General features: G+C 42.5%; 1 protein-coding gene across 4 annotated transcripts; it reads right to left on the reverse strand.

Moving 5' to 3' along the window:
- NUDT5 (nudix hydrolase 5) lies at positions 1-26789 on the reverse strand. Of its 4 annotated transcripts, none has more exons than XR_008665238.1 (11): positions 26639-26789; positions 15370-15473; positions 13888-13955; positions 9662-9711; positions 8358-8465; positions 7022-7117; positions 6293-6394; positions 4754-4762; positions 4566-4619; positions 2260-2529; positions 1-1217 (listed from the first exon to the last, which is right to left on the reverse strand). XR_008665238.1 is itself a non-coding variant. In XM_055331172.1 (10 exons), the coding sequence occupies exons 2-10, from the start codon at positions 15430-15432 to the stop codon at positions 2420-2422; spliced, it is 660 nt and encodes a 219-aa protein (XP_055187147.1). In that variant the 5' UTR covers positions 15433-15473; positions 26639-26789; the 3' UTR covers positions 1-2419. The 4 variants fall into 4 exon arrangements, 2 of the variants coding, with proteins under 2 accessions (XP_055187147.1, XP_055187148.1); XR_008665237.1 differs by having other exon boundaries at positions 1-498; positions 1129-2529; XM_055331172.1 differs by having other exon boundaries at positions 1-2529.
- Positions 26790-26929: the final 140 nt, after the last annotated feature.

A 26929-nucleotide genomic window follows, 5' to 3' on the forward strand; every position in this document is an offset into this window, starting at 1 on the left:
TCAATAGTAGAAAATAAACTTTTATTTAATAAAATTGTTTCAGTTTGTGTTGGAAAAATAAAATCGGATACTAAATGATTTCTAAGATTATAGGTTCATCTAATCATACAAAACCCATCCTGAGAGGTCTGTGGTCACAGGTCCAATGGAATTACAGTTTTGGGTTTGATCCTGAAATTGCTCAGGAACAGGGACCAACTTAAAAGCTGCTCAGTTATGCAATGGACACTGAAAAGAACAGGAAAACTGTCTCAGATAACATCCAGCCTCCGTCTGAAACAGCAGAAAGTTTGTGCCCAGTGTCCACAGAAACCAAACTTAATCTTTGAAGTTCCTTTTCAGAAGTAAAGGTTTCCAGTGTTTCCTTTCTTAGCGCAGGAAGTAGATCTTACTCAGGTCAGGATCACAACCCAACGATGACGACAGGTGGGCAGATGCGGTAGCGGCCAGCAGGACAGGACAGTGGTCACCAGCAGGACATCGCAGGGCTTCGGGCCACTGTTACCATAGACACATGGATCCAGTGGCATTAGGATAGATGCATACATTTTTTTTCCCCCAAGAGAAGGTAGAAACAAAGTTTCTTATAGGAAACCTTTCAACTTTTAAATGCTGATAAGTTAACAGGGCCAGCCCAGGGAAACCTCCAAACTGCCAGCTCTCAAACTGCCCAAGTACAGCCTTTGATGTTGAAAGGTTAATATAAGTGGCTTTGGGGGTCCGTTCTACAATTGAGCGGTCACTTCTAACTTGCACTCTTAGGGGGAGAAATGGGCAGAAAGGACAGGTAGGGGTTATGAAGACCTCCCCTGCACCAACATTTAAGAGTCAGTTCCTCAACTCCTGTGCGGAGCGGCTTTGGAAGAGCTAGTCTGGAGACTGTGCCTGAGTCTGTATATTTCCCACCGCCTTCCGTGTCTCGACTGTGAAGGAGGGCAGTAACAAGGGAGATTAGAGAAGTCGGTCTTTGGAGAGCTCAGGGAGGAGGAGTAAGATCTCTGGAGAATCATGATGCCCATGATTAAAAACAGGATTTTTTTTTTCTTTTTTAAAGGGTTAGGGGCACAGGGGAAGGCTACTATTAGAGCAAGTGGTTGGCTACCAATATTTGCAATATTTAAAGTAGACCTGATCTAGACAGTTCTCCAGTTCCAAACACAGCTTCCCCCTTTGTCTCGGAAGTCTAATAGATGTTGTATTTTTGCTCACAAAAACACCTGTGGATACAGAGATGAAAACAGTGATACACACTGAATACACAGTGACCCTGTAGACAAATGAACTGTAGTACAGCATTTTTGGCATTAGCATCCTGGTTTTACGTGGTTCGAAGAGCCTAAAGCCAGGGCTGGACAAAGGACTTTGGGCTGGCCATGGAGCATCACCCTGAGACTTCCGCTGGGTGCTCACCTGCAGGGTGATAGTTCTGGAGCTGCTGGAGACCACAGAAGTCAACATGGGCCGAGCTCAGCCAAAAGATGTGAAAATGGCCCAGGACACTGGGAGACCTTCCGGATGACCAGGCTTTAGGCATGGCAGGAAGTGGAAACAGTGCCCTCCTGTCCTCCACTCTAAGGTGGTTGTATTGGGTTTCTGGAACTTGCTGGCTACATTCATGGTTTAAAACCAAGACAGTGATGCCCCCCACCCGCAGCCATGTAAATGGATCTGGTATTAGGAACTTCAAGTACTTTCTCAGGTAAGGATAGGAAATGAAATTCTAAAGCATATACACCTGCTTGAGAGAAGGGCCCTGTATATTCATTGGCTTCTTAACCTCGTTACAGTGAACTGTTTTCCATTGCTGAAGCGTTTGTTAACCTTTAGTATGTGGGTGGGCAGGAGGACGTTGGCCAAATGTAAACATCTGCTTCTCATAGATGTTGTTCTATGTTGACTTTACACTCTGCTATGCAAGGATGTGTATTAATTCCATATAGAAGATAATTAGGAACAACAGCAAAATCCCTACATAGGTCTTTAAAAAAAAATCTTTGTTTAAACATTAATGTAGTAATAAGCAGTTATTTGCATTCCTAGTTGAAGTTTCAGCTGAGGCTGAGAGCAGCTGACCCAATTTGGAATTCAGGTCATTTTTCCTCTAGAAATACTTCTCTATCTGTCGGACTAGATTAGATAAGTAACAGCTGAGCTTTAAAAAAAAAAAGAAAGAAACTGGATTAAAAACTGGGTATCTGCATTTATGTTCTTTCTCAATATTTGCCAGAATTTAGCACTTAAATGAAGACTACAGCCTACCTGTAATCACAATTCCATATCACCACATGTATTCTGCGTTGGCTTTTATTTAATGAAAAAACCTAATTTCAAATCTACATTAAGCTAAGCTGAATACAAAGTCTTAGTGAAGGAGGCCTGGTGGTCTTGTTTATAAAAACATGGCTACTGTCCTCTGGCCTTAAAACTTCAGGAAAGGCACTTCAAATGGCTTCGTGTTTGCATGCTTCAGTGCCAGAGCATAGGAATAGACCCTGGCGTCCACTGTCAGATGTTCTTCAGCTACCAGAGCTGGAGGAAATAAAGAACACAAGTTAGATAATGAAGGGTGTCAGGGATCATACTACCCCCTGATCAGTCATCAGTCTGGATGCTGGAGACAGAGTGGTGACTGAGACACCTTCTACCTTCAAGGGTCTTAACTCTAATAAGACAGAAGAAGAAAAGATACATAAGCAGGATTACGTTTCCAACAAAAGAACAAGAAAGCAAGCAAAGATCACACACATCAGAGATGATGCTTACAGCACAGCTCTAAGCTCACAGATCAAGGGTTAACTTCATTTATAGCCCCTCTAGGTGCTTCTTCAGTCCCTCACTGAGGGAGTCCCTGGGTCTCCTCCACTGCCGGGGAATACGTGTTTTCCATGCACATGTCACGTCGTATGCCTGTCAGGACTGGAATTCTAGCAGCAGTGGGGTCTCGGAACCTTCCACTGTACAGCGAGCTTTAACAGGAACTGTTTTGCTCAGGGGGGAGGTTATCAGACTGGGGCTCCTGTCACGTGTTTTCCTAGCCACTAGTTTAGGTTCACACTCAGAGACATGACCCTGGAAGGCAGGGTGAGGTCCTCTGTACATGGCAGGTGCCTGTAAGTGTGGAAAGCTATTCCTCGTAGCAAATTAATCCCAAAATACCTTCTCAAATAGTACTTGCTAAAGAAATGGTTTATTATATTCTGATTCTAAAAGGGTTCAATTCCCCCTTCCTCCTTCTATGGATCTGCCCTTTCCACCTTCCTCCTTCCCTCGCTGTCTTCCCCTCTTCTGAGGCTAGACGTTACGCTCGATGGAAGCGAGAAGGAAGATCTTGGAGAGGATACTTCTCTAATATAAAAACATAGTCAAGACGTACAGCATCTAACATTTAAGCCCCTTAGTGCTAACATCTCGTTTGACTCCTGCCTCCTCAGGGACAGGGCCTCTTGCTCCTGTTTTAGGAGACGAGCCGGGAGAGGCCGTGGACCGTGTTCCAGTTGGTGACGGAAACACGGCCCGCTGAGCCTCAGACCCAGGCAGACCCGACGCTTGGAGCCGTGCTGTCTGTTCTCGCAGCCACAGCTTTCTCTGGATAAACCACAGCTTGCTTCCGTGCGAGCGCTTCTAACTCAGACCCCAAGGTGCTCTTTACCTTACGTGTAGGTTTTAAGACGGCAAAGGAGGAAGGGAACTTTCTGGGAATTCTGAAACCCCAGTCCTTTTTGCAAGCTCATACTTTTAAAGCAACACGGCATCGGAAATAGAACTGTTAAGCCACTGGTTCTTAGGGAAGGGGCAGAAGAGATGGCCCTCAATGCCTCAGGTCAAATAGTGCTTCAAGTTACTTTTCGAAGTAAAAATTGTAAAACATCCAAATTACAAAGATGATCTGTTCTTTTACAAGTGAGTGAATGGGGCCCTACTGGCCCCACCGAGGAGCTCCCTGCAGGGCTTCTCTCCGTCCTTTCATTAAAGGACATTTGTCTACATAATCTTATTTATTTTTTTACCAAATCCCGTGTAATTACACGACGTCGTGTAATTACACGACGTAATTACCTGACCAGTGATTTACCAGGGGTCACACTGCCAGTTTGGTTCATTATATCAGCATATTGCTCTTCATCTACCTTAGTCTTTGTAGAAGGAATATTGTTATATTCTCCTCTAATTTCTGCCCTGCGCGAAGCCATCCAGCAGGCTGGCATTGTTGAGCATCAGCTAGGAGATACCAACTTATTAGGTCTCTGCATTGCCACGGATTACAGATTTGAGGTAGAGAGCTTTTGGCAGATCTGCAGGAATGTGATCTTGACTATTCCATAGGGAAAAAACCTAACCCTACTGAACGTTTTCACTTGACATAGAATATTTTGCTTGTATTTTCAAACTCTGCTACCCAGAAAGGAAAATTATTGTTGGTTAACTGCAGTTGTACCCCAGTCTCTAGGTGTCTGACTTTAACAAGAATATAATGACAGAAATGGAATTCCAGTAAGTGCCCCACCAGATGGGGTTGGGGATGGGGAAAATCAAAGAAGTTGGGGAATAGTCTTAAGAATGCTTACCATCAAGTCTCTTCAGCAGGTCATTCTTTGGTAAGGAAATTACTTCGACAAATTCTAAACAAACAAAGTGCGAGTGAAAACAAAGCTGAAGAAGGAGAGGGCCTACCAGAACACCACAAAATGCCTGCTGCCATTTCCACTGCGCTGAGCCATACACATGGTCAGCCACTGCTAGCTGGGTAACGTACCTCCGTCTCCTGAAAACAAACAGAAGGAGAACACTGGAGCGCACTGCGGTCAAACACCAGGAGGCTTTTGTGCGAGACATCCCAAAATGGGCATAAAACTTCCACAGAACCCTGGGTCTCCTAATTTAATCTGTGTGCATGGTGGTGAAAAGCATTCCAACAGCACAAAATTATTATTGTTCTCCAAATCAGATGTGTACTGGCAAAATTTAAAGACTGTTCTAGGATATATACGTATGTATTTTTAAGCTGTTAAAATACACAGAAAATTCACCATTTTAACCACTTTAAAAGGTCTAGTTCAGTGGCATTAAATACATTCACACTGCTCTGCAGTCCTAAGCCCTGTCCTTCTCTAGAACTTTTTCACAGAGAAAAGGCACCCAGTGAACAGTTCACTTGGCACCCAGTGAACAGTCCCCAGACACGCTGACCTCTCGTCTACTTTGTCTCTGTGACCATATGAGTTTTAGGTAGCAATATTTATGCTTAAAACTTTTTCCCCTTTTTTAAAAGTGAGCTGTATGCCCAGTGTGGGACCCAAACTCGTGACCCCAAGATCAAGAATCACGTGCTCTACTGACTGAGGCAGCCAGGCGACCCTATTTATGCTTTTTGGTCTAAACACTTGGCATGACGCTTTCGGAATTCCTGCTGTCACAGCATGTGCCAGCAGGTCTCCTTAATGGCCGGTGTTCCACTGTGCATGTACACTGCGCTTTGTTTATCCATTCATCTGTGAACTGGGTGGTTCCCCCCCTGTTTTGGGTGCCGTGAGTGATGCTTTATAAATGCTGGTGTCAAGTGCCTGTTGGAGCCCTTGCTCTTTGGGTGTAAACCCACGAGTGGAACTGCAGGCTCGTGGTAATTCCGGTCAGCGCTGAGGACTGCCAACTCTTGCACTGTGTATCATACACGTATCTGCAACGTGAACGCTGAGCATTTACAATCAGCTGTGAGGTGGCCTGGAATATTCAGGAGCACCCGAGGTGGTGAGAAGTGGCAGCGTGTGGCGGCACTACATGACTGGTGTGTGCGTGAGCACTGCCTTCAGCAGGGTGGGAGGCCACCTAGGACGGCCAGAGGCATCAAAGCTCAAGTCCAAACTTGCAGAGAAATGTAATAGCAAGGAATTTCCAAAACATTTCTCTAAGTATGGAACTCTGTGAAGAATAGTCAGCCGCTGTCCTCTAACAATTATTTCTACCATTCTTACCATACACACGAAGTCCGAAATCAGCGATTTTGAAGATTTTCACAATTTACTGCTCAGACCTGTGGCTCATGTTAAGTGGGAATAAACTCCACATAGCAAATAATGGAAATACTGCAATTTAACATTTTATAAAGAAAGCATAAAGATCAGTAGGTGCTGAAAGAAAAAGGCTAAAGGACCCAAGATTAGGAAAAGAGCCTGGAGTACTGATGAAGTATCTACAAGCCTGTTATTCTTCTGACCAGTCAGAGACTGAATCAGTAGCAAGTTGAACAATATTTAACCCAATAGAACCACGTTCCACGGAGCCACTGCACACTCACCTGGCTTTGGTTTAGGTCTCACATTTTCAGCATCATCTCCGTTAATAGTTACTGTCACGATGTGTGTGGTACAGTTTGTCAAGCCTGGATCCATACACACAGCTACGGAGAGAAGCAACAGATCATAGTGACACACACCAGTCATGTACCATTTGTTTCATTACTTCAATGTCTTTGGGAGAAAACTGGGCTCATAATTCATAGCGGACACAGAACCTGTGCAGGATAATGGATGGTTGGCCCGGTTTGCTCAGCACAGCTGTAGGACTACAGAGCACAGGTGTAGACAGCACTCGTACTTTCCCCCTGAGGTCCTAAGTTTGGTAAGTCTGAGGGGTTAAGTCTCAGGGGTAAAGACGGTACTGCCATGCTGTCAACTCCTTTCACCACTTGAAGAAAAAGATTCCAGTGAGGAGCTTGGCATGTGGATGAGCTAAGAAAGCATAAAGCTCAGGATGTGGGAAACTCTGAAAGGTAACAAATTTCACATTTCTTGTCCAGCTTTAGGGCCTTCTTGTTCACACTGGCTCTCCTGCGGATGGGAGGCTCACTCGTAGATGGTGACCACATCTACTTAGGATTTCCCTTCAGTCAATTAACCAAGACAAAAGCCATCTGCATCCTGAGCATAAAGAACAGCCCAACAGTCCTTTGCACACACAAGAATCTACCACTTGACCAATGTTCAAGAGCCTATCCCTGAGTGCACACCTGGGTAGCAGTACACACCTGGAGAGCACTCTGCGACATCACCTTTATAGCCAGTTTCTTCCTCAAGCTCCCGAAGAGCGGCTGCTTCTGGGCTCTCGTTGTCATCGATGAGACCTAGAAGTCCAAGTCATTTGTGAGGTGGGCTAGGGAAACCCTGGTTTTTGGAACCTCTCCTTCTTCTGATATAATTGCTGTTTAGCTACATGGGAAGAATCAGAGGACTGTGAAAAGTGGCTGGATGGGTAAAAGAGACTGAGGAACTTTTATAAGAAACAAAGGCCAAAGAATAAAATGCTACGCAGATTGAGTAGGTTCCATGAGCTGCCACCTGTTCCTCTTGTTTAGACCTCGACTGTTTTCATGAGCCGCTCAGCACTGTGTTGTTCTGCAGCTCAGACAGTGCGGATTCCCGCAAGGATGAGTGGCTGGGCTGTGTCACTGGCATAGGTTACAGACCCAGATATGTGACCTGGCCCACGAAGCCTGGCACACTTCAGTTTCTTCACCCAACAGTGTCTCCTAATTTGCTTCCCCCCTCACAGAGCAATCCTGAGGCCTGGAGAGAAACGCCAGCATGAGCATCACCTGCGAGGGGGAAGGATGGGAGGCTGACAGGCTGCAGGCAGCTGCTGTGCTTGGGGAAGCAGTAACTAGAGAGGCCATGGGGGGAAGACAGCAGAGCTTGGGTTATTTTACCTAAAAGGAAATAACACAAAGAAAAAGTAAAATAGAGACTATTCTATTACTTTTTAAGTTATTAATTTCTCCAGTGAAATGTCTGGTAAATGAGAAGTTGGTATGGGTACCATGGGGCTGGACTTTGAAAGTACAAAACCTACACCACTAATGATAAGTAAATGAGATGTGATTTCTTCAGATGCGAACGACCCAGTTAAGTCCTATGATGACACAAGAGCTCAAATTCAGGATAGCTCTACTTAATTGTGCAACTCAAGAGAATATTCTAGTGGAAATTAATACAGTTTCCTTGGCCTGTGTACATACAGGACAATCAAACTCATAGTGTTTGGAGTTAGGAGTCTGGCCTAGGTTACTACTGTAAATTTTTTATCAGAGGCAGATTGCTAGTGACAGAAAATGAATTCAGCTGACAAATTAGCAAAAAGCAATTACTCAGAAAGAAGCTAGAAAGAATGCTGCTGAGCGGTGGCTTGGAAAGGTGGGCTGGGACAGGGACACCACTCCTGCCTCGCCTCTCAGGCTTAGTGTGTCACTAGAATATGACCGGTGGTGCCTCACTGCAAATATGCTTTTGTTGTACTTAAAACTGGGGGAGGGGGGCAGCCAAGGTGTTCAGTGTCCAAGCGCTGCAGTTCTCAGCACAGGAACTCACCTGCGGGGAATTCTAGGCAATAGCCTCCCATCGGTGGTCGGAACTGCTTCACCAGAACGATGCACTCGTAATGAAGAGTCCGCTGCAGCACCGGGATGACTGCCACACCTGTGACCAGGAAATAAAACCAAGGAAATCCCTAATTAAACGTCCGTGAACATTTAGTACAAGGTCAAGGACAAATTACCTCTTCACGCTAACCTCTGCAGAGACAAACGTCTCACCCTGCAGCAAGCCAGACTGCTGATGAAGTGACCCTGGTTTACATGCACTCATGTTTCCTTTAAGGAGTGAATCAAGTCAGGACTGCAGTTTGTGGAATATGTAGCTAGACTGGATTTGATTGTCCTAGGATCAAGGACCTTTTCTCCCAAGAAACCTTTTACGTTGCCTTAAAACAGAGACAAAACCCCACTGCGTTCTGGAACACACAAATTGCCTACGAGGAACTCTTGGCTAACCCCTCGCCCCTGACTTTCTTGGCAGGCAAGACAGCAGCTGTGGCCAGCTACTGTTTACTTCCAGTAAAAACAGACAACAAAATGAAAAGGAAGCGTGAAAGGGAAAAACAAAGACCTACTGCCCAACTTCCCTTCGACCAGAGGTGATTTTCAATCTTTGTAGTCAAGCATTTATGCCTGGGAGGGACAGTGAGATAAATGAATAGAATAATCTTTGCCTAATTCCATGGTCCTCACCAATTTATAAAGCAACTGGTCCATCATAAAGTAGGGCCAAGTATTTTTCCAAATTAAAGGCTCTCACCCAGGTCCTTTGAACAGAATACAAAGTATTTCTAGAAGTCATAGTTAGACACAGTATGTGGCTTCAAAATAAACTGACTTGTATTTGGCTATAAATATTAGTATACCTTATCTCCCAAAACACTGTCCTGAGCCGTGATAACAAGCCAGAAGTTATTTATCAAGAAAGCCTGACTGGGATGCCTGGGTGGTGCATGTGGTTAAACATCCAACTCTTGGTTTTGGCTCAGGTCATGATTTCAGGGTTGTGAGATCGAGCCCCAGGTCAGCAAAGAGTTTGCTTAAACTCACTCTCCCTCTGCCCCAGCCACCCTGTGCTCACGAGGGCTCTCTGATAAATCTTTAAATTAAAAAAGAAAAGAAAGCAAGCCTGATTTAGTCACATAGCATTGCAAAAAGGAAAAGTAGGTTTAAAGATAAAAGGTCATAGTTGAAGAGAACTGCTCTGAGGTCTTGGTTAAAATACAAAGAAGCCCGCCTCCTGCCAATAATGCATGGTGACTTCCTTCATGAAGAGCTGTAATGAGTTTGCACTCCTACCATCAGCCGACTGTCCTTTCCTGGTTGTACGTTTCACAGTTTCCCAAGTTCTGTTCAGGCAGAGAAGAAAAAACAAAATTGTTAGTATTACAGGGGAGAATGTTCTTGGATTTTCTGTCCACAGCCAGAACTTTCGGATGCAAAGCAAGCAAGTGTACTATTGATAATGGTCAAGACCACAACCATACAAGTCTATAGGAAAAGCCAACCGTGCTTTCCTGCAGCTTCTGAAAATTTTTCCAAATAAAACATGCCATCCTTCATCTAACTCTGAGGAATATCTAAAGAGAAGGCCTGTAGTTTGCTTGAACTGCCTTTCAAATCACTCACTGGAAATATTTCAGTGTGGATCATAAATCTACAGGTGAGCAGTCAGTTAAGCCATGAAGCTACTGAACAGTCAGTGCAGATTACGCCTCTATGAAAAGTCCAGCCTTTTTGTTAAAAACAAAAAATATTCAGCATAACATGAACTACTGAGATGTTATTGATATGTGACCTAAAACAACAATTTTAAGAAAGCAGAACCATTCCATTTATTAATTGAGGAATTATTAAATTTAGGCTAAGTGCTCTCTTTTGCATGTGTGAGATCTGTCTTACCTAAGGGGAAGATCATCCACAGAGGAAAAAGTTAGATAAGTAACAGCAAGTTCCTGCTCCCTTTTATATAGCTCCAGCCTGATTAGCTGTTTCTTTCTGGGAAATCCAGTTCTGGGTACAATTGTGTTTGAAGGGGAAGGGCATGTGAGGGAAATTTCCCTTCACTCTCTTATGCCTTAAACAGAAAGGCGGGGATCCCTGGGTGGCTCAACGGTTTAGCGCCTGCCTTTGGCCCAGGGCACAATTCTGGAGTCCCGGGATCGAGTCCCGCGTTGGGCTCCCGGCATGAAGCCTGCTTCTCCCTCCTGTGTCTCTGCCTCTCTCCCTCTCTCTATCAAAAATAAATAAATAAATAAATAAATAAATAAATAAATAAATAAATAAATAAATAAACAAACAAACAAATAAATCTTTTAAAAAAAAAACAGAAAGGATCAGTGATAAGAGATGGGAATGAAGAAGCAAATCAACTTTGGATCTAAGAGAAGCAGGACATCCAAGTGGTGCTGGGGACTAGCATAGAAAAGCATCAACATTGGTCTCCCCACAGAAGAGTGGGTATGAGGAGATGGGCTGCCCAGAAGGGTCCTCGCACTTTTGACCTCCTTGTCCTTAAGGGTCAGACTGTGCCACATTTCTATGGAAAAAAATCCAGGTATTTAGTTAAAAAACAAAACAAAACCTTTCTATAAACTGTAAATCTTTAAGCATTCCACCAAAATTCTAATGGCAAATGTGTCAAAATGAACCTATGAAAACCAAAGACTATTATGATAACTCACAACTGCCCAACATTCCTGTTAGTAACAAGAAGCCAACCAACAAGCAATTCTGATCAGTAAATAATACAGATTGCAAGAGACAAAACACCTTTTGGCATAGCTCTCTCTGCTGCCTCTTAAGGTTAGTTGTAAAGACTGAAGAAGACAGTGCTGGGAGCAGCACTGAAGATGTCAACCCAAATACACTAGGAAAAGGGAAACAAAAAGAATAGCATCATTATAGTGGTTAAGATGAAGGAAAATAATCAGTAATGAGCCATAAATCACGAGCAAGGACACATAAATGCATTTATAAGGAATCCTAGACCAGGAATGCCTGAGAGCTCCAATAATCTTCAAGCGACTCTGCAAAATGGACATTTGATTGAGCCAGAAAATCTTAATCTCTATCCGCCTGCCAGCTAACCCCATACCTACAAACTCCTTGAGTGTGTTCCTATTTGTAAAACTAGGTAATTAACAGTATGTTATTTCAAAAGCTTCTTATAGCTTTAAAATTCTGATTCTAGTTAAGCTCCTCCATTTTTTGAGTCCTTGTTCTAGGAAAGCCTGTTTTTGTATAACATACTGTAAGCCTAGTCAACAAACACGAGAGACAGGAATGCAACAAAGGATGACTGTGGCTCTGTCCTGAATGTCTATAAAGGCACATATTGCCGGCAATATTCACACAACTAAAATCAATTCCATATCTTTATCCATGAATAACATGGTGGGACAAAGATTTTCTAGCTGCTATTTCATTACTGACATGCTTACATACTGGATAATGGATAAAACTAAGTTTATACATCAGGACCTATGGTAGGGAAGTACAGAGATTCACTCTTCAAAGCCTGACATTCTGGTATGAAATGCCAACATATTATGGAAGAGCACCTTGAAGTCTCGGGGAAGACCTCCACGTGCAAGAACGGAGGTGAACATGCTATAAACGGTCACATGAGTGCAGGGTATTTGGTAGGCTTAAGGGTGTACCCCTCAACTATTGAGACAGACACCCTGGGGGTGAGACCTGGATGAGAGTATTTTGGGGGCAGGTGGGAAGGAAGCCTCCAGAGGATTCTGATGCACATCTCTGATTAAGAAATGCTGAAAGAGGAAGAGGAGTCAGGTAGAGAGATGAGTTGGTGTAAACCAACACCTACTCTTTAGCTCAATTAACGTTAAGAGTCATATCTGTGTTACAAACTTAAACAACTTCATTGGGAAAAGAGCCAAACCATCTCACTACAAATTGAGTTCTAATCAGTCTACATTTTCACAAATACAAGTGTATTTGAGCATACTGTGTTCCTAAAGGCTCAGGCTGGCCACATTTCTGTAGCCACTAGTTATTGTCTATTTAGTTCTGTACATCAAACTCATGTCAAGTGTTCTACTGGACACTTTTACTGTTGGACTGTGGTGTGTTCTGCTTTCTCATTTTGAAGTTTTAATTTAATAGTGCAATGGATAGCCCATTGTTTCCCCCAGCTCTCCAACACTGGCCCTTATTAATATCTTTGCTAGTTTAGTAAATGTAATTAAAGTGGTTTCAGGGATACCTTGGTGGCTCAGTGATTGAGCCTTTGGCTCAGGGTGCGATTTCCAAGGTTTTGAGATCGAGTCCCACACTGGGCTCCCCTTACGGAGCCTGCTTCTCCTTCTCCCTATGTCTCTACCTCTCTCTGTGTGTCTCTCATGAATAAATAAAATCTTAAAAAAAAATACAGTGGTTTCAGTTACTGGCAACTCTGTGTACTTTCACAGGGATGATAAGATGTATTTCCTCAAGAAGAAACTCTGTATCCTTACCTGATTACTTAGCAAAAGGAAAAGGTTTACCACACAACTGCCATTAATATTTTGCCCGTTTCCCTTCTAGCCTTTTCTTACATATTATTTGGAAAGAATTTAAAAGACATATATACAATATCCAATGTTGTTATCAATTTAATCCCTTGTCTCATATTGCTAGATTGTCTTTAGGATCAGCTTTGTAGAGAACTACAGAGATTTTACCAAATGAATACACTAAAAAATGACTTCTCCATTTTTAAGTTGAAGAATACTTGATACACAATATTGTATCTGAGGTGTACAACACAGTGACTCAATAATTGTACACATTACAAAATGGCCACGACAGTAAGTGTAGTCCCCATACAAAGTTGTTGCAATATCACTTTCCATATTCCCTCATACACTTTTATTATATTACATTGTAACAATTGTTTCCCAGTTTTAAAAATGGTTACGGTTCTTTCAATTTGTTTTTTGTCTTTTTAAATTTTGATGAACATTTTTTCATGCACAAATCTGACTCCAAACAGTCTCTGGAGTGGGATTATTTAGGTTGGAGAGTGTCTTATCTTTATGGCAATTGGTTACTGTGAAATGTTTTGCAAAACTTTTTTCCCCCCAATTCACATTTGCATAAGCAAGGTTTAAAGGATGTAAATTTTACCTCAAACCAGGCACTATTCTCTCCTTAGGCCTTCTAATTTACAGATTTAAAACTGGTGTCACCAGAAGGAGGCAGCTGGGACTGTTAATTATTCTACTGCTTTATCAGCTTAAATGAGGCTTGGCCCAAAATTTCTGGTTCATTCAAATCTCCTCAGGGAGAATGGTGTTAAGATCAATTCCTGATTTGTTGCTATAACAAATTGACAACGTAATTTTATCCAGAGATTATAAGCAATCCAAACATTCTGACAATGGGAAGACACTGGATTAGAGTTTTCATTTAAGATCAAGTTTACAATGAGGAAGCTATCAGAGTTTATGCCAAATGCTAAACAGTGACCCTGAGAATCCAAATACCAAGCATTTTACAAAATGGAAAAAACAATTTACCTTATTTTACCAGTAGGATCCATGTATGTTGTTTTTTCAAGCTTGACCCATTTTCCTTCTGAAATTAACTAAAAGGAGACATTAAGTTGGGAGACTTTCAAACTGAGGATTTTATTTAGAAGGTTTGTTTTCTTTCAGATTTTCTCTGCCTGGCCCTCCCAGTAATGACGTTTCCCTCCCAATAGTCTGTGTGCAGGTTTTCAGTTCAATGTAAGGAAAGGGTTTTTTTTTTTTTTTTTCTTTTTTCCCTGAAGGGTGGTTCTGCTGCTTTCTGCAGTTTTGGACGTGATACTGAGAAGTGAAAAGTGATGATAATTGAAAAACTCTTGAGGTGGTGGGTAGGAGGGTGGAGAGTGAGGACCGAGGAATGAGGATTTTTCTGGGACCTAGTGTTCTACCCTCGGAGCTGGGAGCTCGTCACACAGGTGTGTTTAGCAGGTAGAGACTCATGGAAAGACACCATGTCCAATGACTGCATTTCCAGGGACACATGGGTTTCCCACCCCATTTGAGACAAGTGGCCCAGGATCGTTCCGCCTAGACACTGAGTTTCAGTTACCAGAACTAACTTACCTATGTCACTATACTGAACTGACAGGAGAGTTTCACTGTGGACATAGAGCAGTAGCCTTTTTCTTACTATCCTATCTTTCACTTCTGGCCAGCAGCAACCTAAAAATTACCAGCAGATCTATTCACAGACCACATGAAAAGATTTTTAAATCGTAAATAACTGCAGGAAGGTGTCAAGATCAGAGTTCCAAGATGAAAGATTTAAAATTTATCCACTGCAATGGTTCCTGCAGAAAGAGACTTATTAAAAGCTAAACCAAATAACAATGTAACTAACACATACATTAGTTCTGGAATTCTGACAACTAACAACTTAGATTCTTATTGTTCTTAAACATCTATATCAAGACCATAAATAGCTAAGATATGATACTTAAGTATGTAATGTCTAAAATTCTAAAACTCAAGAATAGGACTTATTCTTCTACCCAGGGAAACTCTGAATAAAATTTGAGTATTTTTGAATTGCCAAAATCCACTTTAGAAACAGCCTCCATTTCATTAGCACATATAATTAAGAGCAACACTGTTCCTCCCACACAAGAGCAAAATGTCCTAAAAAGGGAGCAGGAATAATGTTTAAAAATTGTCTTTACAGGACAGCCCAGGTGGCTCAGCGGTTTAGCGCTGCCTTCAGTCCGGGGCCTGATCCTAGAGACCCAGGATTGAGTCCCGTGTCGGGCTCCCTGCATGGAGACTGCTTCTCCCTCTGCCTGTGTCTCTGCCTCTCTCTCTCTCTCTCTCTGTCATGAATAAATAAATAAAATCTTTAAAAAAAAAAGGTCTTTATGAATTAAATACAAAAAAAGAAAAGAATTAAACATAAGCATCTGAAACCACAGTTTATACATTTCATTTAAACTCAGCTCTCTGTGGGGAGAGGGAAGGGAACTGAAAAAGAACTTATACCTCCTCTGAGATAATAGACTGTTTGGTATTTTGAGAAGGATCCGCTGGTTCTCGGTTTTCCATTTTCAAAGTAGTCTTTATAGTCTTCAAGCACGAAGTTCACGCTGTAAGATAACAAGATTTGTTTAGGCTACGTTTATTTTTCTGAATTAAACATTTGTCCAAAGGCCACTGGTCAAAGTACTTAAATGATGAAAAACTTATCTGTCATCGAAGCTGCTTTTGTCATGTGAACCTGGAAAACCTGCCCTAGACGGAACTTAAAAGCCAAGGTCCTAGGAAAACATCCAGGAAAGAACCTATCGCAGTTAGATTTAGCCCAAGTTAGCTAAGCTCCTACTGGGCAGGGCACTAGGCACTTACATTAGACACTTTTGGATTTTCTGATTTAAAAACTTTCCAAGGAGAAAATAGAAAAATTGTATACCACTCCTCATTCTCATACCTTAACTACTGACCCTTATCTATCTTCTACAGCTAAACTGTAGGAGTGGTTTGAGCTGGCTGTTTCTACCTCTTATAACTTTTTTTTTTTACCTTGTGATAAATGAATACACCATTTTAATAATTTCAAAATGTGCAAATCAGCAGAATTAAACACATTCATATTGTAGTTGCTCACTCACTTTAAAGTTTGTCTTTTAAAGATTTCATTTATTTTTTCAGGAGAGACCCAGGGAGAGAGGCAGAGACACAGGCAAAGGGAGAAGCAGGCTCCATGAAGGGAGCCTGATGCGGGACTTGATCCCAGGACCCTGGGATCCTGACCTGAGCCAAAGGCAGACACTTAACTGCAGAGCCACCGAGGCATCCTTCACTTTAAAGCTTTACCATGTATTGAAGTCACAGCTGTACATGAGTTGATGAGTACCACTAGGTCTGTTGTGGAAAGAGCATGTCCCATCCCATTTGTTATATACTACTACTCCTCTATTCTTGGCTTGTTCTCCTGTTTCTGTAGCCGGAGTGTCTGAAAATCTTTCTCTGCCCCTCATAGTGGATTGAATTACCTGGTTGCATATAGAAATAAGTGCTGAAAATAATTTTCTGCTGGAAATATGCAGGCTTTGCTCAGTTATCTTGCTTTTGGTGTTGCTGCTGTGAAATCGGAAGCCATTCTGATTCCTGATCCCTTCTCTCTGTGGCCTATTTTCTTTCTCCGGAAACTTGTAGTTACATCTTCATATTGATATTATATTGGGTACTCAAATAGGTCCTTCCTTTTTTTTTTTTTACTGCAATGTAGTTGTCATACAATATTATATTAGTTTCAGATGTACAACATTGTGGTTCAACATTTACACATATTATGAAGTCATTCCCAGGAAATCTCACTACCATCTGTCATCATACAAACTTGTTACAATATTATTAACTATATTCCCTATGCCATACATTGCATTCCTGTGTCTTATTTATTTTATAACTGGAATTTATGCCTTTTGTTTGTTTCTTTAAAGATTTGAGAGAGATAACACGTGAGTGCACGCAAGTGGGGTGGGGCAGAGGGAGAGAAGAATCTCAAGCAGATTCCTAGCTGAGCTCAGAGCCTGATGCGGGACTTGCTCTCACAGCCCTGAGATCAGATGGAATCAAAAGTTGCACGTTTAACAGACTGAGCCACCCAGGTGCCCCTGTAAGTTTGTCCCTTCAATCCCCTACCCTTGTTTTGTCAAATGGGTCCTTTCAATCTGGAATCTATACTGTGCTTCTTTATGGGGAACTTTTCATGAAATATTTCACTGATAATCTCTTGCCCTCTATTTTCTCTGTTTTTTTTCTTTTAGGAACTGATGTTTAGCTGTTAGACTTCCTGAACCCATCCTCTGTCTTGTCTTTCTCATTCCTATTTTTTGTTTCCTTGTTATTTTACCTACAGTTCTCAGTGGCTACTCTAACCCTTTAACTACTCTTATGTTGTAAAGTTCCTTAATACCTACCTTCTAATGGTAGCTCCAGGGAAAATACAGATCATCAAACATCATCTCTCCTACCAACTGTCTTTGAGGAAAGAATGTCTTTGTTTCTTTTGAGATCTACAGTAATAATTAAACCACCCATCACATTTGCAATTTTTTTTTTTATCCCAGATAGTTAAGTATGCTCCATCCTAAAATACAACCAACAAAACAAACACATTTAACCTTTTCACGACCCTGTTCTCTCCTTCCGCCTTGCTGGACTTCTTGAAAGACCAGATGACACTACTGTGTGTATTTATTCAACCCTGTGCAGTCTACTCCTCTACCATCTGCCCATCGACTTCACCTACCCATCATCCCCAAGCTAGAAATAGAGGTAGCTCCAATCCCTTATTCTCTTTCACCGACTTATAATTTATCCATTGCAAGCCCTAAAAATTTTGCCTCTAACATTTCTTAAGAGTGTCCTAACCCTACCATCAGAACTCTGGCTGAAAACCTTGATGTCTCCTACATGGGATGAAATTTCCAAAACCATCTCCTGGACACTAGATTTTTACATTGTCCAGTGTTCAACATTGCTCACAGTTGTGTTGGTATAGAATCTCCCTAAAATCACTGCTGAATAAATGAAGGGAGGAAAAAAATGATCTGACTGGGTTAGTCTAGATGGCCATTCTGTTCCTAAGAATTAGGTTAGTTTGGGGCCTGCTGAGACTTATTTTGAAGAATGATTCCTTGTCTATTTGTCGTTATTTAACTTAAGCTCAATTTCAAAATTATCTTGGCACATAGGTAAGAGATTCACACTTCCTGAATATAAAAGTTACTATAAAAGCCACAGCTATCAAGATGGTGTGGGTACTGGCAAAAGGATAGACAATATAAACTGACAGAACAGAGTCCAGAATTAAAATTACAAATTTATGGTCAACGAGTACCACCATTCAAGGGGGGGTAAAGAATATTCTTTTCAAGGGAGTGTTCTGAGCTCAGATGTATACATTCACAAGAATGAAAACAAGCCTCATGGGTGCCTGGTGGTCTGGTCGGTTGAGCGTCTGACTCTTGATTTCAGCTCAGGTTGTGATTTTGGGGCCATGGGATTGGGCCCTGTGTTGGCCTCTGCACTCAGCATGGTCTGCTGGAGATTCTCTCTCCCTCTCCCTCTGTTCCTCCTCCTGCTTGCACATGTGTGAGGTCTCTCTCTCTGTAAATAGGTGGAATATTTAGGAAAAAAAAAAAGAAGAAAATGAATTTCTACCTAACATTGTATATAAAAATTAACTCAAAATGGATCAAAGATATAAGAGCTAAAAGCTACAAAACTCTTAGAAGAAAGCATAAGTGTAAATCCTCATGATCTTGGGGTAGGCAATAATCTCTTAGATCTAACACATAAAGCAGAAGCAATCAAAGAAAATACAAATGAACTGGACTTCAGGTATGCCTGGGTGGCTCAACAGTTGAGCGTCTGCCTTCAGATCAGGCAGGGATGAGTCCCGCATTGAGCTCCCTGCAGGGAGCCTATTTCTCCCTCTACCTAGGTCTCTGCCTCTCTCTCCCTCTGTGTCTCTCATGAATATATAAGGTCTTTAAAAAAAAAACAAAAAGAAAAATTGGACTTCATCACAATTAAAAACTTGTGTTTTACATTCAAATTAGTAAAAAAAACCCAGAGAATGGGAAAAACAGTTTACAAATCTGATAGAATTGTATCTGAAATATGCAAAAAAACTCTTAAAACACAATAATTAAAAGACAACCTAATTAAAAATAGGCAAAGGATCTGAATAGACATTTTCCCACAGAAGATACACAAATGGCCAATAAGCACATGAAAATATGTTCAGCACTTTTAGCCATCAGAGGAAGGCAAATCAAAACCACAATGAGATACCACACTTCATCCCTACTATGATGACTACAATAAAAGTTGGATAATAAAAAGTGTTGGGGATCCCTGGGTGGTTCAGCGGTTTGGCACCTGCCTTCAGCCCAGGGCGTGATCCTGGAGTCCCACATCGGGCTCCTTGCATGGAGCCTGCTTCTCCCTCTGCCTGTGTCTCTCATGAATAAATGAACAAAATCTTAAAAAAAAAAAAAAGTGTTGGTGAGGATGTGGAGAAACTGGGACCCTCATACATTGCTGGAAAGAATGCAAACAATGCAGCCATTTTGGAAAACAATCCTCAAAAGGTTAATAACAGAGGTCCCATATGACCCAGCAATTGCACTCCCAGTATGTACCAAAGAGAAGTGAAACATATGCTCTTATGAAAACTTGTACACAAACGCGCATCACAGTATTATTCATAATAGCCTCAGGTGAAAACCACCTCAATGTCTACCAACTGAAGCACAGATAAGAAAATGTGGTATATCCATTCGATGGAGTAACATTCACCCATAAAAAAGAGTGAAGTACTGATACATGCTACAAGATGGAGGAACCTTGAAAACATTATGCTAAGTGAGAGAAGCCAGATACAAGAGGCCAAATATTGTATGCTTCCATCCAGAAGAGCAAATCCAGAGATACAGAAAGCAGATAGTGGTTGCCAAGGGACTTGGGGGAAGGAGAGACTAGGAAATAACTACATAGGAGTATAGGGTTTCATTTTGATGAAAAATGTTCTTAGAATTAAATAGTGGTGATGGTGGGGCGCCATCTTGCAAATACACTAAAAAACCATGGACTATTACAATTTTAAGAAGGTGAATTTTATGGTGAATTACATCTCAATTAACAACAACCTTTGCAGTCTTAAAATCCCCAAGGGACAAAGAGATGGGTTGTTGAAAGCCACGTTAGGTCCAAAGATTGGCAAAGCCTATGAGACTAGTTCAAGGAGCTTTCCTTTGAACTCAACAGGATAGTAATGTGCAGCACCACCGTACCCAAGCAATCATTTTACTGTCCTCTGGGTGTTTATTTTGCCTGACACTCAACATCTATTTCTGTTGTAAAATTAAATGTATTTCTGTTATATTATGAAGATGTAATCAACATTGTTGTTTGCAGAGTATTTTGAGGGCAAACCCAGGAATTCAATTTCCAGTAGGGACTTTGGCAAAGAAGCAAAACTTGAGGACTTAGGTAAGAAAAAGTGATTTTATGCTAAAGAAATAAAAACCACTTAATGAAGATGAGAGAAAGAAACGTGTATACATTTTCACACTCTTTTAAACCATGAAGAAGTATGCACAAACTGTGATAATGTTCATGAAAAACAAACATTGACTGTGTATCTTAGGTAACTTGGCTAACACACCCTTTGGCAGACCCACTGGCAGTGAGGTTGTGTCCTTGGCGCTAGGGCAGCAGAAAGACCCTGCCCTCCAGGAGCTTACTTTCTGGTGGGAGAAAAATGAGGAACAATATACAAAATTTATGTTGGAGACTCTAAATTTTACAGAGAAAGATTAGGAAGGATAAGAAGAGTAGAGAAGGTGTGGGTGGTGGTGGTGGTGGTGGTATCTTTATGGCGTGATCAGGAAAGTCCCCATTAGTTTGGTGACATCTGAACAGAAGCTTAAAAGTAATAAAGCCATAACCTACATGGCTATTTAGAGACAGTCATTTAGAACAGTGACTATATGCCCAAAGCATAAGAAAAGAGGCAGTTATTCCTGGTAAACTTTTAACCAGCATTGGTTTACATATGACAAATAATCTACATTGTTACAGGCGATCAAAGTAGTATGCTGACCCAGATGAAAACAAACGATAGCTACAGTCAAAGGTTGGCTAGTGATCACTGCCTGTGCGGTCTCTACATCCAGATAAAAGAATTTTCTCCACCTAGATTTTTATCTTCCAGATTTCCACTCCCTGCTATTAGTAACATATACGTCACAGAAGGAATATTTCCTCTGCTTTTAAGTCTATTACGTAAGAGAAAATAGTTTTTAGGCACCCAAGTGACCTGAGTGCACAACGTAATCTGTCTAAAATGGTGCATGATGCCTGGATGAAGTTAGAAAACTACCTCCTTTTGAAAAAGTCCCGGTGGTCCCCAGGTGAGTATCTTTAGGGGCAAAGGAGCCACTAGCTCTTTCAAATTTACATACAACTTTAAAACATTTAAATTTTCTGCTACATTCCCTTAAATTTTTCTTTATTAAAAAAAATTTTTTTTGTCTTTATTAGTTTCTCTCAGATTGTCAAAGGGACTGTTGATGGCCAAAAGGTGAGCAAGTACTGTTCTGAAGGATGGTCCCTCATCTGGTACTCCTCATTTAACAGGTTAAACTCCATTACAACACAGTTTTAGTAATCAGAAGACGAATTTTAGGTCAACAAATGTTAAGCTACAAACAGCTGTTCCCAACAGATTATATTAAAAAATATTTAAGGTAGCATGTTAGAGAGCTAGAAAGACAAAAAAACTACAGACATAAATTACAAAAAAAGAAAGAAAGTAGCAAACGGGGCTGGGCCTCTCCAGGGTAATTACTTGGAATGCAATCAGCCCCCAGAGGCAACGGTATTTTGTAGCAATCTGCTGACAGTGTAAATAACCCAAAAATGTGGTTAAAGGGTGATTTCAAAGGTATATTCTTTATTCTGTGATTCGCAAAATGTTCGGGATTATAAAATCATCTAAAAAATACTACTGAGGGATCCTTGGGTGGCACAGCGGTTTAGGGCCTGCCTTTGGCCCAGGGCGTGATCCTGGAGACCCAGGATCGAGTCCCAGGTCGGGCTCCGGGCATGGAGGCTGCTTCTCCCTCTGCCTGTGTCTCTGCCTCTCTGTCTCTGTGACTATCATAACTAAATAAAAAAAATTAAAAAAAAATATTTTTAGCATAGAGAGAGAGAGATAGAGAGAGAGAGGCAGAGACACAGGCAGAGGGAGAAGCAGGCTCCATGTGGGGAGCCTGACGTGGGATTCGATCCCCGGTCTCCAGGATCGCGCCTTGGGCCAAAGGCAGGCGCCAAACCGCTGCACCACCCAGGGATCCCTAAAAATATTTTTTTAAAAAATAAAAAATACTACTGAAACAGAAAAAGAATATTATTTCTAGCACCATTTCAAAACCAGAAGCTAAGTGGTGCCATTTGGGGACCAGTCCCTACAAGTAAGGCAGTGCAGAAAAAAAGAAACAAGGCTCCATTGCATGCTGCACCCTTGTCTCAGTTACTGTGATAGAGTTCTCCTGAGCTGACTCAACGCTATTTTTAGATTTAAAAGTAAAGTGTAATGTAAATTTTATCCACCTCATTAGCTAGAATTTCAAGTCATCTACATTTTGCTGCTAGGCTGCTAATATGTGTGTTATACTTCAAAGAATACCTGTGTACCTAACGTGTTCTACTGTTTTAACTCACATAATCTGTTTTATGTGGTTTTAGTTTGGTTTGAACACTGAAGGTCTATGATGTGTACTGTACGATTTTTCCAGGGCACCAAAACCTTTTGTGAGGGAAAACATCACAGGATTCTTAGAAATGACATACAGTGGTAGGCAGGAGGCTAACTGGCTCTATGAACATGGGCAGTTCACATGTTTGAGTACACATACATACACACATACATACGTACACACACTAAATGCAAACTGACAATGTAACCCTGCCCTTGGGGACCTCATAGTTCAACTCACAAAGAACCAGAAAGGTAAATGCCTATTATAGAGATAACGCAATACCAGAGTGTAAGTGAACAACAAATCACATCCACTTGGGAGGCAGGGAAAGTAGCAGACTGTGAAAAGGCTACTACTACCAAGAAACCATTTCATATTAAGATATGATTTAGATACCAAAAAGTCAGGGAAAGCATTTCACGTAGAACCACATGAAAAACAGACACTAATAGGGGAAGGGTTAAGAAATTACAATAGAGTTTGGCAAGCTCTGTGGTCGTCAACCTTTCCCTCCCACCCTCTCCAAAACAACAACAACAACAACAAAAAAAAAAACCCTGCAAACAAACTACCATATAATGGACTACGTTAACGTCTGCAGAGCAGCCCGGGTGGCTCAGCGGTTTAGTGCCCCCTTCGGCCCAGGGCCTGATCCTGGAGACCCAGGATCGAGTCCCACATCAGGATCCCTGCATGGGGCCTGCTTCCCCCTCTGCCTGTGTCTCTCTCTCTCTGTGTCTCTCATGAATAAATAAAATCTTAAAAAAAAAAAAATTAACATCTGCAAACACATTTTCAAGGGCTAACACAGATTTAGCTGGACATCTGCTCCTTCCTCCAAATTTCAGGGCAAAGAAAGCACCCAACAACTCCAAGTGGCATGCCACAAGCTCTTGTTACTATGTGAGCTTCTCTTGGGGATAGCACTTACAATTTTCCACTGAAGGGAGGAAGAGAAACAGTTACATTTTCACAATCTTGGGTATTTCAGTATTAGTAACAACCCCTGGATTCAGGTTAAGTGGGAGGGGGAGCTTGCACTCAGCCTTCTCATTAAGTTATTACCATACTGGAATCCCTGCAGTTTACTGAGATTGCAAAGTATAGCACAAATCACAAGATATAACATGTTGGTAACTCTTTCCCAAGTAAAAGTTGAGTATTGTAAACATCATTCATGTTTGACTGAATAAAAGGTGCAGAGGCTCAAATCATAAGCGAAGCTTCTGATTGACCAAGGTCAGGCACTTGGAACAGTTAATAATTGGATTGAGAACTTTCCAATAAGGCATTTTGAAAGAAATTAAGCGGGAAAGGATTAATATTTGCAAAAATAACTTTATGACTGTGTAAAGTCAAGCATCAAATGCCGAGGCCTATGATGCCATTCCATATTCTTTCAGAATAATTACACAGAAAAGCCTTATAATGACTTATAATGAACAAGTAATCAATTAGTATAGTTACATTTAATAGCCTTGGTTATAATCATAAAACTTTTAAAAAATTAGTTTTTTTTAAAAAGGTATTTTGAAAAAAATAAAAAGGTATTTTGATCATTCCTTCTTTTGTTACGGTGCAAGTTTGGTATCCACATCAGATGGATCCACTTTAAGTGAATTTTCCTTTACTGACAATTATCCTCAGATAATCAAGACTTCCTGTAATTTGTTAATTATGGAAAGCCACGGAGTTTCTTTTCTTTTCCGGCAGATGAGGGGTTTGGGGGAGCAGAGAGGGAACTAATGTTTTACTGAAATTACACTACTTGGTGATTTATGATCATTACATTTAGTTTGGGCTGTGAACTAATTACCCTTGGGAAGGCTAATTGGTTACAGTCCTATAGTAATGACACAGTAAAGAACCTCCTGCAATAGCCCAGGCAAGAGATACCAAAGGTTTGGTCCAGGGTGGTAGCAGTGGCAAGGAAACAGACTTAACTCCTTGCACATGAAACTTTATTACTTGTCTCAAACCAGTGTCTAGGGAAGGGGTTTTCAAAGCTAATTCCAAGGAGATGTTCTTAAAGGACATTGGGACATCAGGAGAAAGGGGTAGTATACTGTTCAAATATGGACACGCTGAGTTAGAGATGTTGGTAAGACATCCAGGTGGATAAAACCAGCAGGCAGACGGAAGTATTAATTTAGACACATTAGTCACGTTCTGGGATTCAGAGACGGAAAGGTTTCTTCATTATTTAATTTGGAATCGTACAATAAAGCCCCTCCCCCACAGTCACTTAGCTACTGGTATCTTTAGGCCTGCGTGAGAAAAAGCGACTATTTCCACTGTTGTAAAAGGTTTTATCGAAGAAACGAGTATAAACACTTCATTGGCTAAGTGAAAAGACAAACACGGTGGCTAAAAGAATAATCGAAGGGAATTTAGCTGCGTCCATTCAAAATACTGGAGCGTGTTTGTAATGTTGATTTATTTGGGACTACTAAACTGTGTAAACTGTGTAGCTAGTCAACTTAAAAATCAACCGTAATACTAAAAAAAAAGCCACGAACTCACCACTTCCAAAGTGTACGTAGAGCCCGAGGAACAGACATCTGTAACAAATTCACTCCCTGTAGTGTTTTAAGTCTACAAACTTGGCTGCTTCTCTACAAATAACCAGTTCTGTATTAATGCTTCACAGCTGCCTCAACCTCTGCAACTCGTTTCCTGGGCCGTTAAACAGAGGACTCCTCCCAGAAGGACTATAGTCCCAGTTGCTACTTAATCTTCTATGCACCCATCAATTCTTATCTTCAACAGAAAAAAAAAAAAAAAAAAAAAGCCTTGCTTCCATGCACCCCATCCGTGCTAGCATTTTCCTCCAGCAGCAACCTGTTTATTTCTAGGTCAAATCAAAACGAATAGTTAGGGACGCCCGGGGGGCTCAGTGGTTGAACATCTGCCTTTCACCCAGGACATGATGCCAGGATCCAGGATCCAGGCTCACATCAGGCTCCCTGCATGGAGCCTGCTTCTTCCTCGGCCTGTGTCTCTGCCTCTCTCTCTCTGTGTGTGTATCATAAATAAATAGAATAAATAAATCTTAAAAAAAAAAAAAAGGCAGAGGAGCCTGCAATTATCCTCACCAATCTTTTTTTTTTTTTTTTTTTGAAGAGGCCTGTTGTCCGTGCAGGTTCCCACCTCCACCTAACCTACAACCGCCGGCACGGACCCTGCCAGTGTGCAGGTTTTTCAACGAGGTCCCTAAAAATAACGTGCGCCCTCGGCGGACACAGCCCCGACTGGGACTGGGACTGGGACTGGGACTGGGACTGGGACTGGGACTGGGACGGCGCGGCCGCAGCAAGCGAGGCCGGGTGGCAGAGGCGTCCTTCTCGGCAGCCAGCATCCCACTCTTCGGAAGACGCGCACGCACAGAAGTGAACTTTTCGACGCTTCTACGATTCTACGGGTCTGCTCGCCCTCTGATACGTCACGACGGAGTGATGGAGAAAAGAGCCTTTTTTTTTTTTTTTTTTATAAGTGATCGTGCAAATTTGCAAACCTGCCTGGAGTAGGATTCGGGAATGCAGCCTCGCGGCCCGGCGACACGGGCGGGCAGTCCGGCCGCAGGCTTCCAGGCTGCTGGTCCGGCAGGGCTGGGACACAGGGTTCCTAGGCTCAACGGAGGCGCCTCTCCTCCTGCGTCGGTTTCCCCCCAATTTCAGGAGCGTCCGGCCACGATTCCGTCTCTCCCTCCACGAACCCAGAGGCGGCCCCCCCGCCCCCCGGTAGCAGATGCTCCCAGCACCGCGCTGCACCAACGGGTCACCGCGGCGCTCCCCGCTCTCTCCGCTCCGAGCAGCCCCGCCCTCCCGCCGCACCCCTCCCGGGCTCGGGTTTCCCCGGAGCCCCCCGCCCCCCCCCCCGGGTCCCCGGAGCCCGCTCCGCAGACGGGGACACGCGCGCGGCGGTCCGCCCTCGCCCCCTCCCCTCAAGCCGGGGGCCCGCGCCCACGTGCCTACCCCGAGGCGCGGCGTGAAGCGCAGGGCACTCCTCGGGGGACCCGGACGAAAGAAGAAAGCGCGACCCCGAGGCAGCAGCCTCCGAAGACCCGATGCTGCCGCTTCAGGCACAGCCGCACCTCGCGGTGGCGAGAGGAGCGCCCTCGGCCCCTCCCGGCTCCCGTAGAGGCCCCGCCCTCAACCCCGCCTGGGGAAATCACTTTCCGGGGCGGTGCGCGGCTCAGCATCCCCCTCCCCCGTCCCTCCTCCTCGCCACTTCCGGAATTCCTTTCCCGAGCCGCGCGCGCGCGC

This window comes from Nyctereutes procyonoides, unplaced genomic scaffold (assembly GCF_905146905.1).
Source record: "Nyctereutes procyonoides isolate TBG_1078 unplaced genomic scaffold, NYPRO_anot_genome, whole genome shotgun sequence".
Taxonomy (NCBI): Eukaryota; Metazoa; Chordata; class Mammalia; order Carnivora; family Canidae; genus Nyctereutes; species Nyctereutes procyonoides.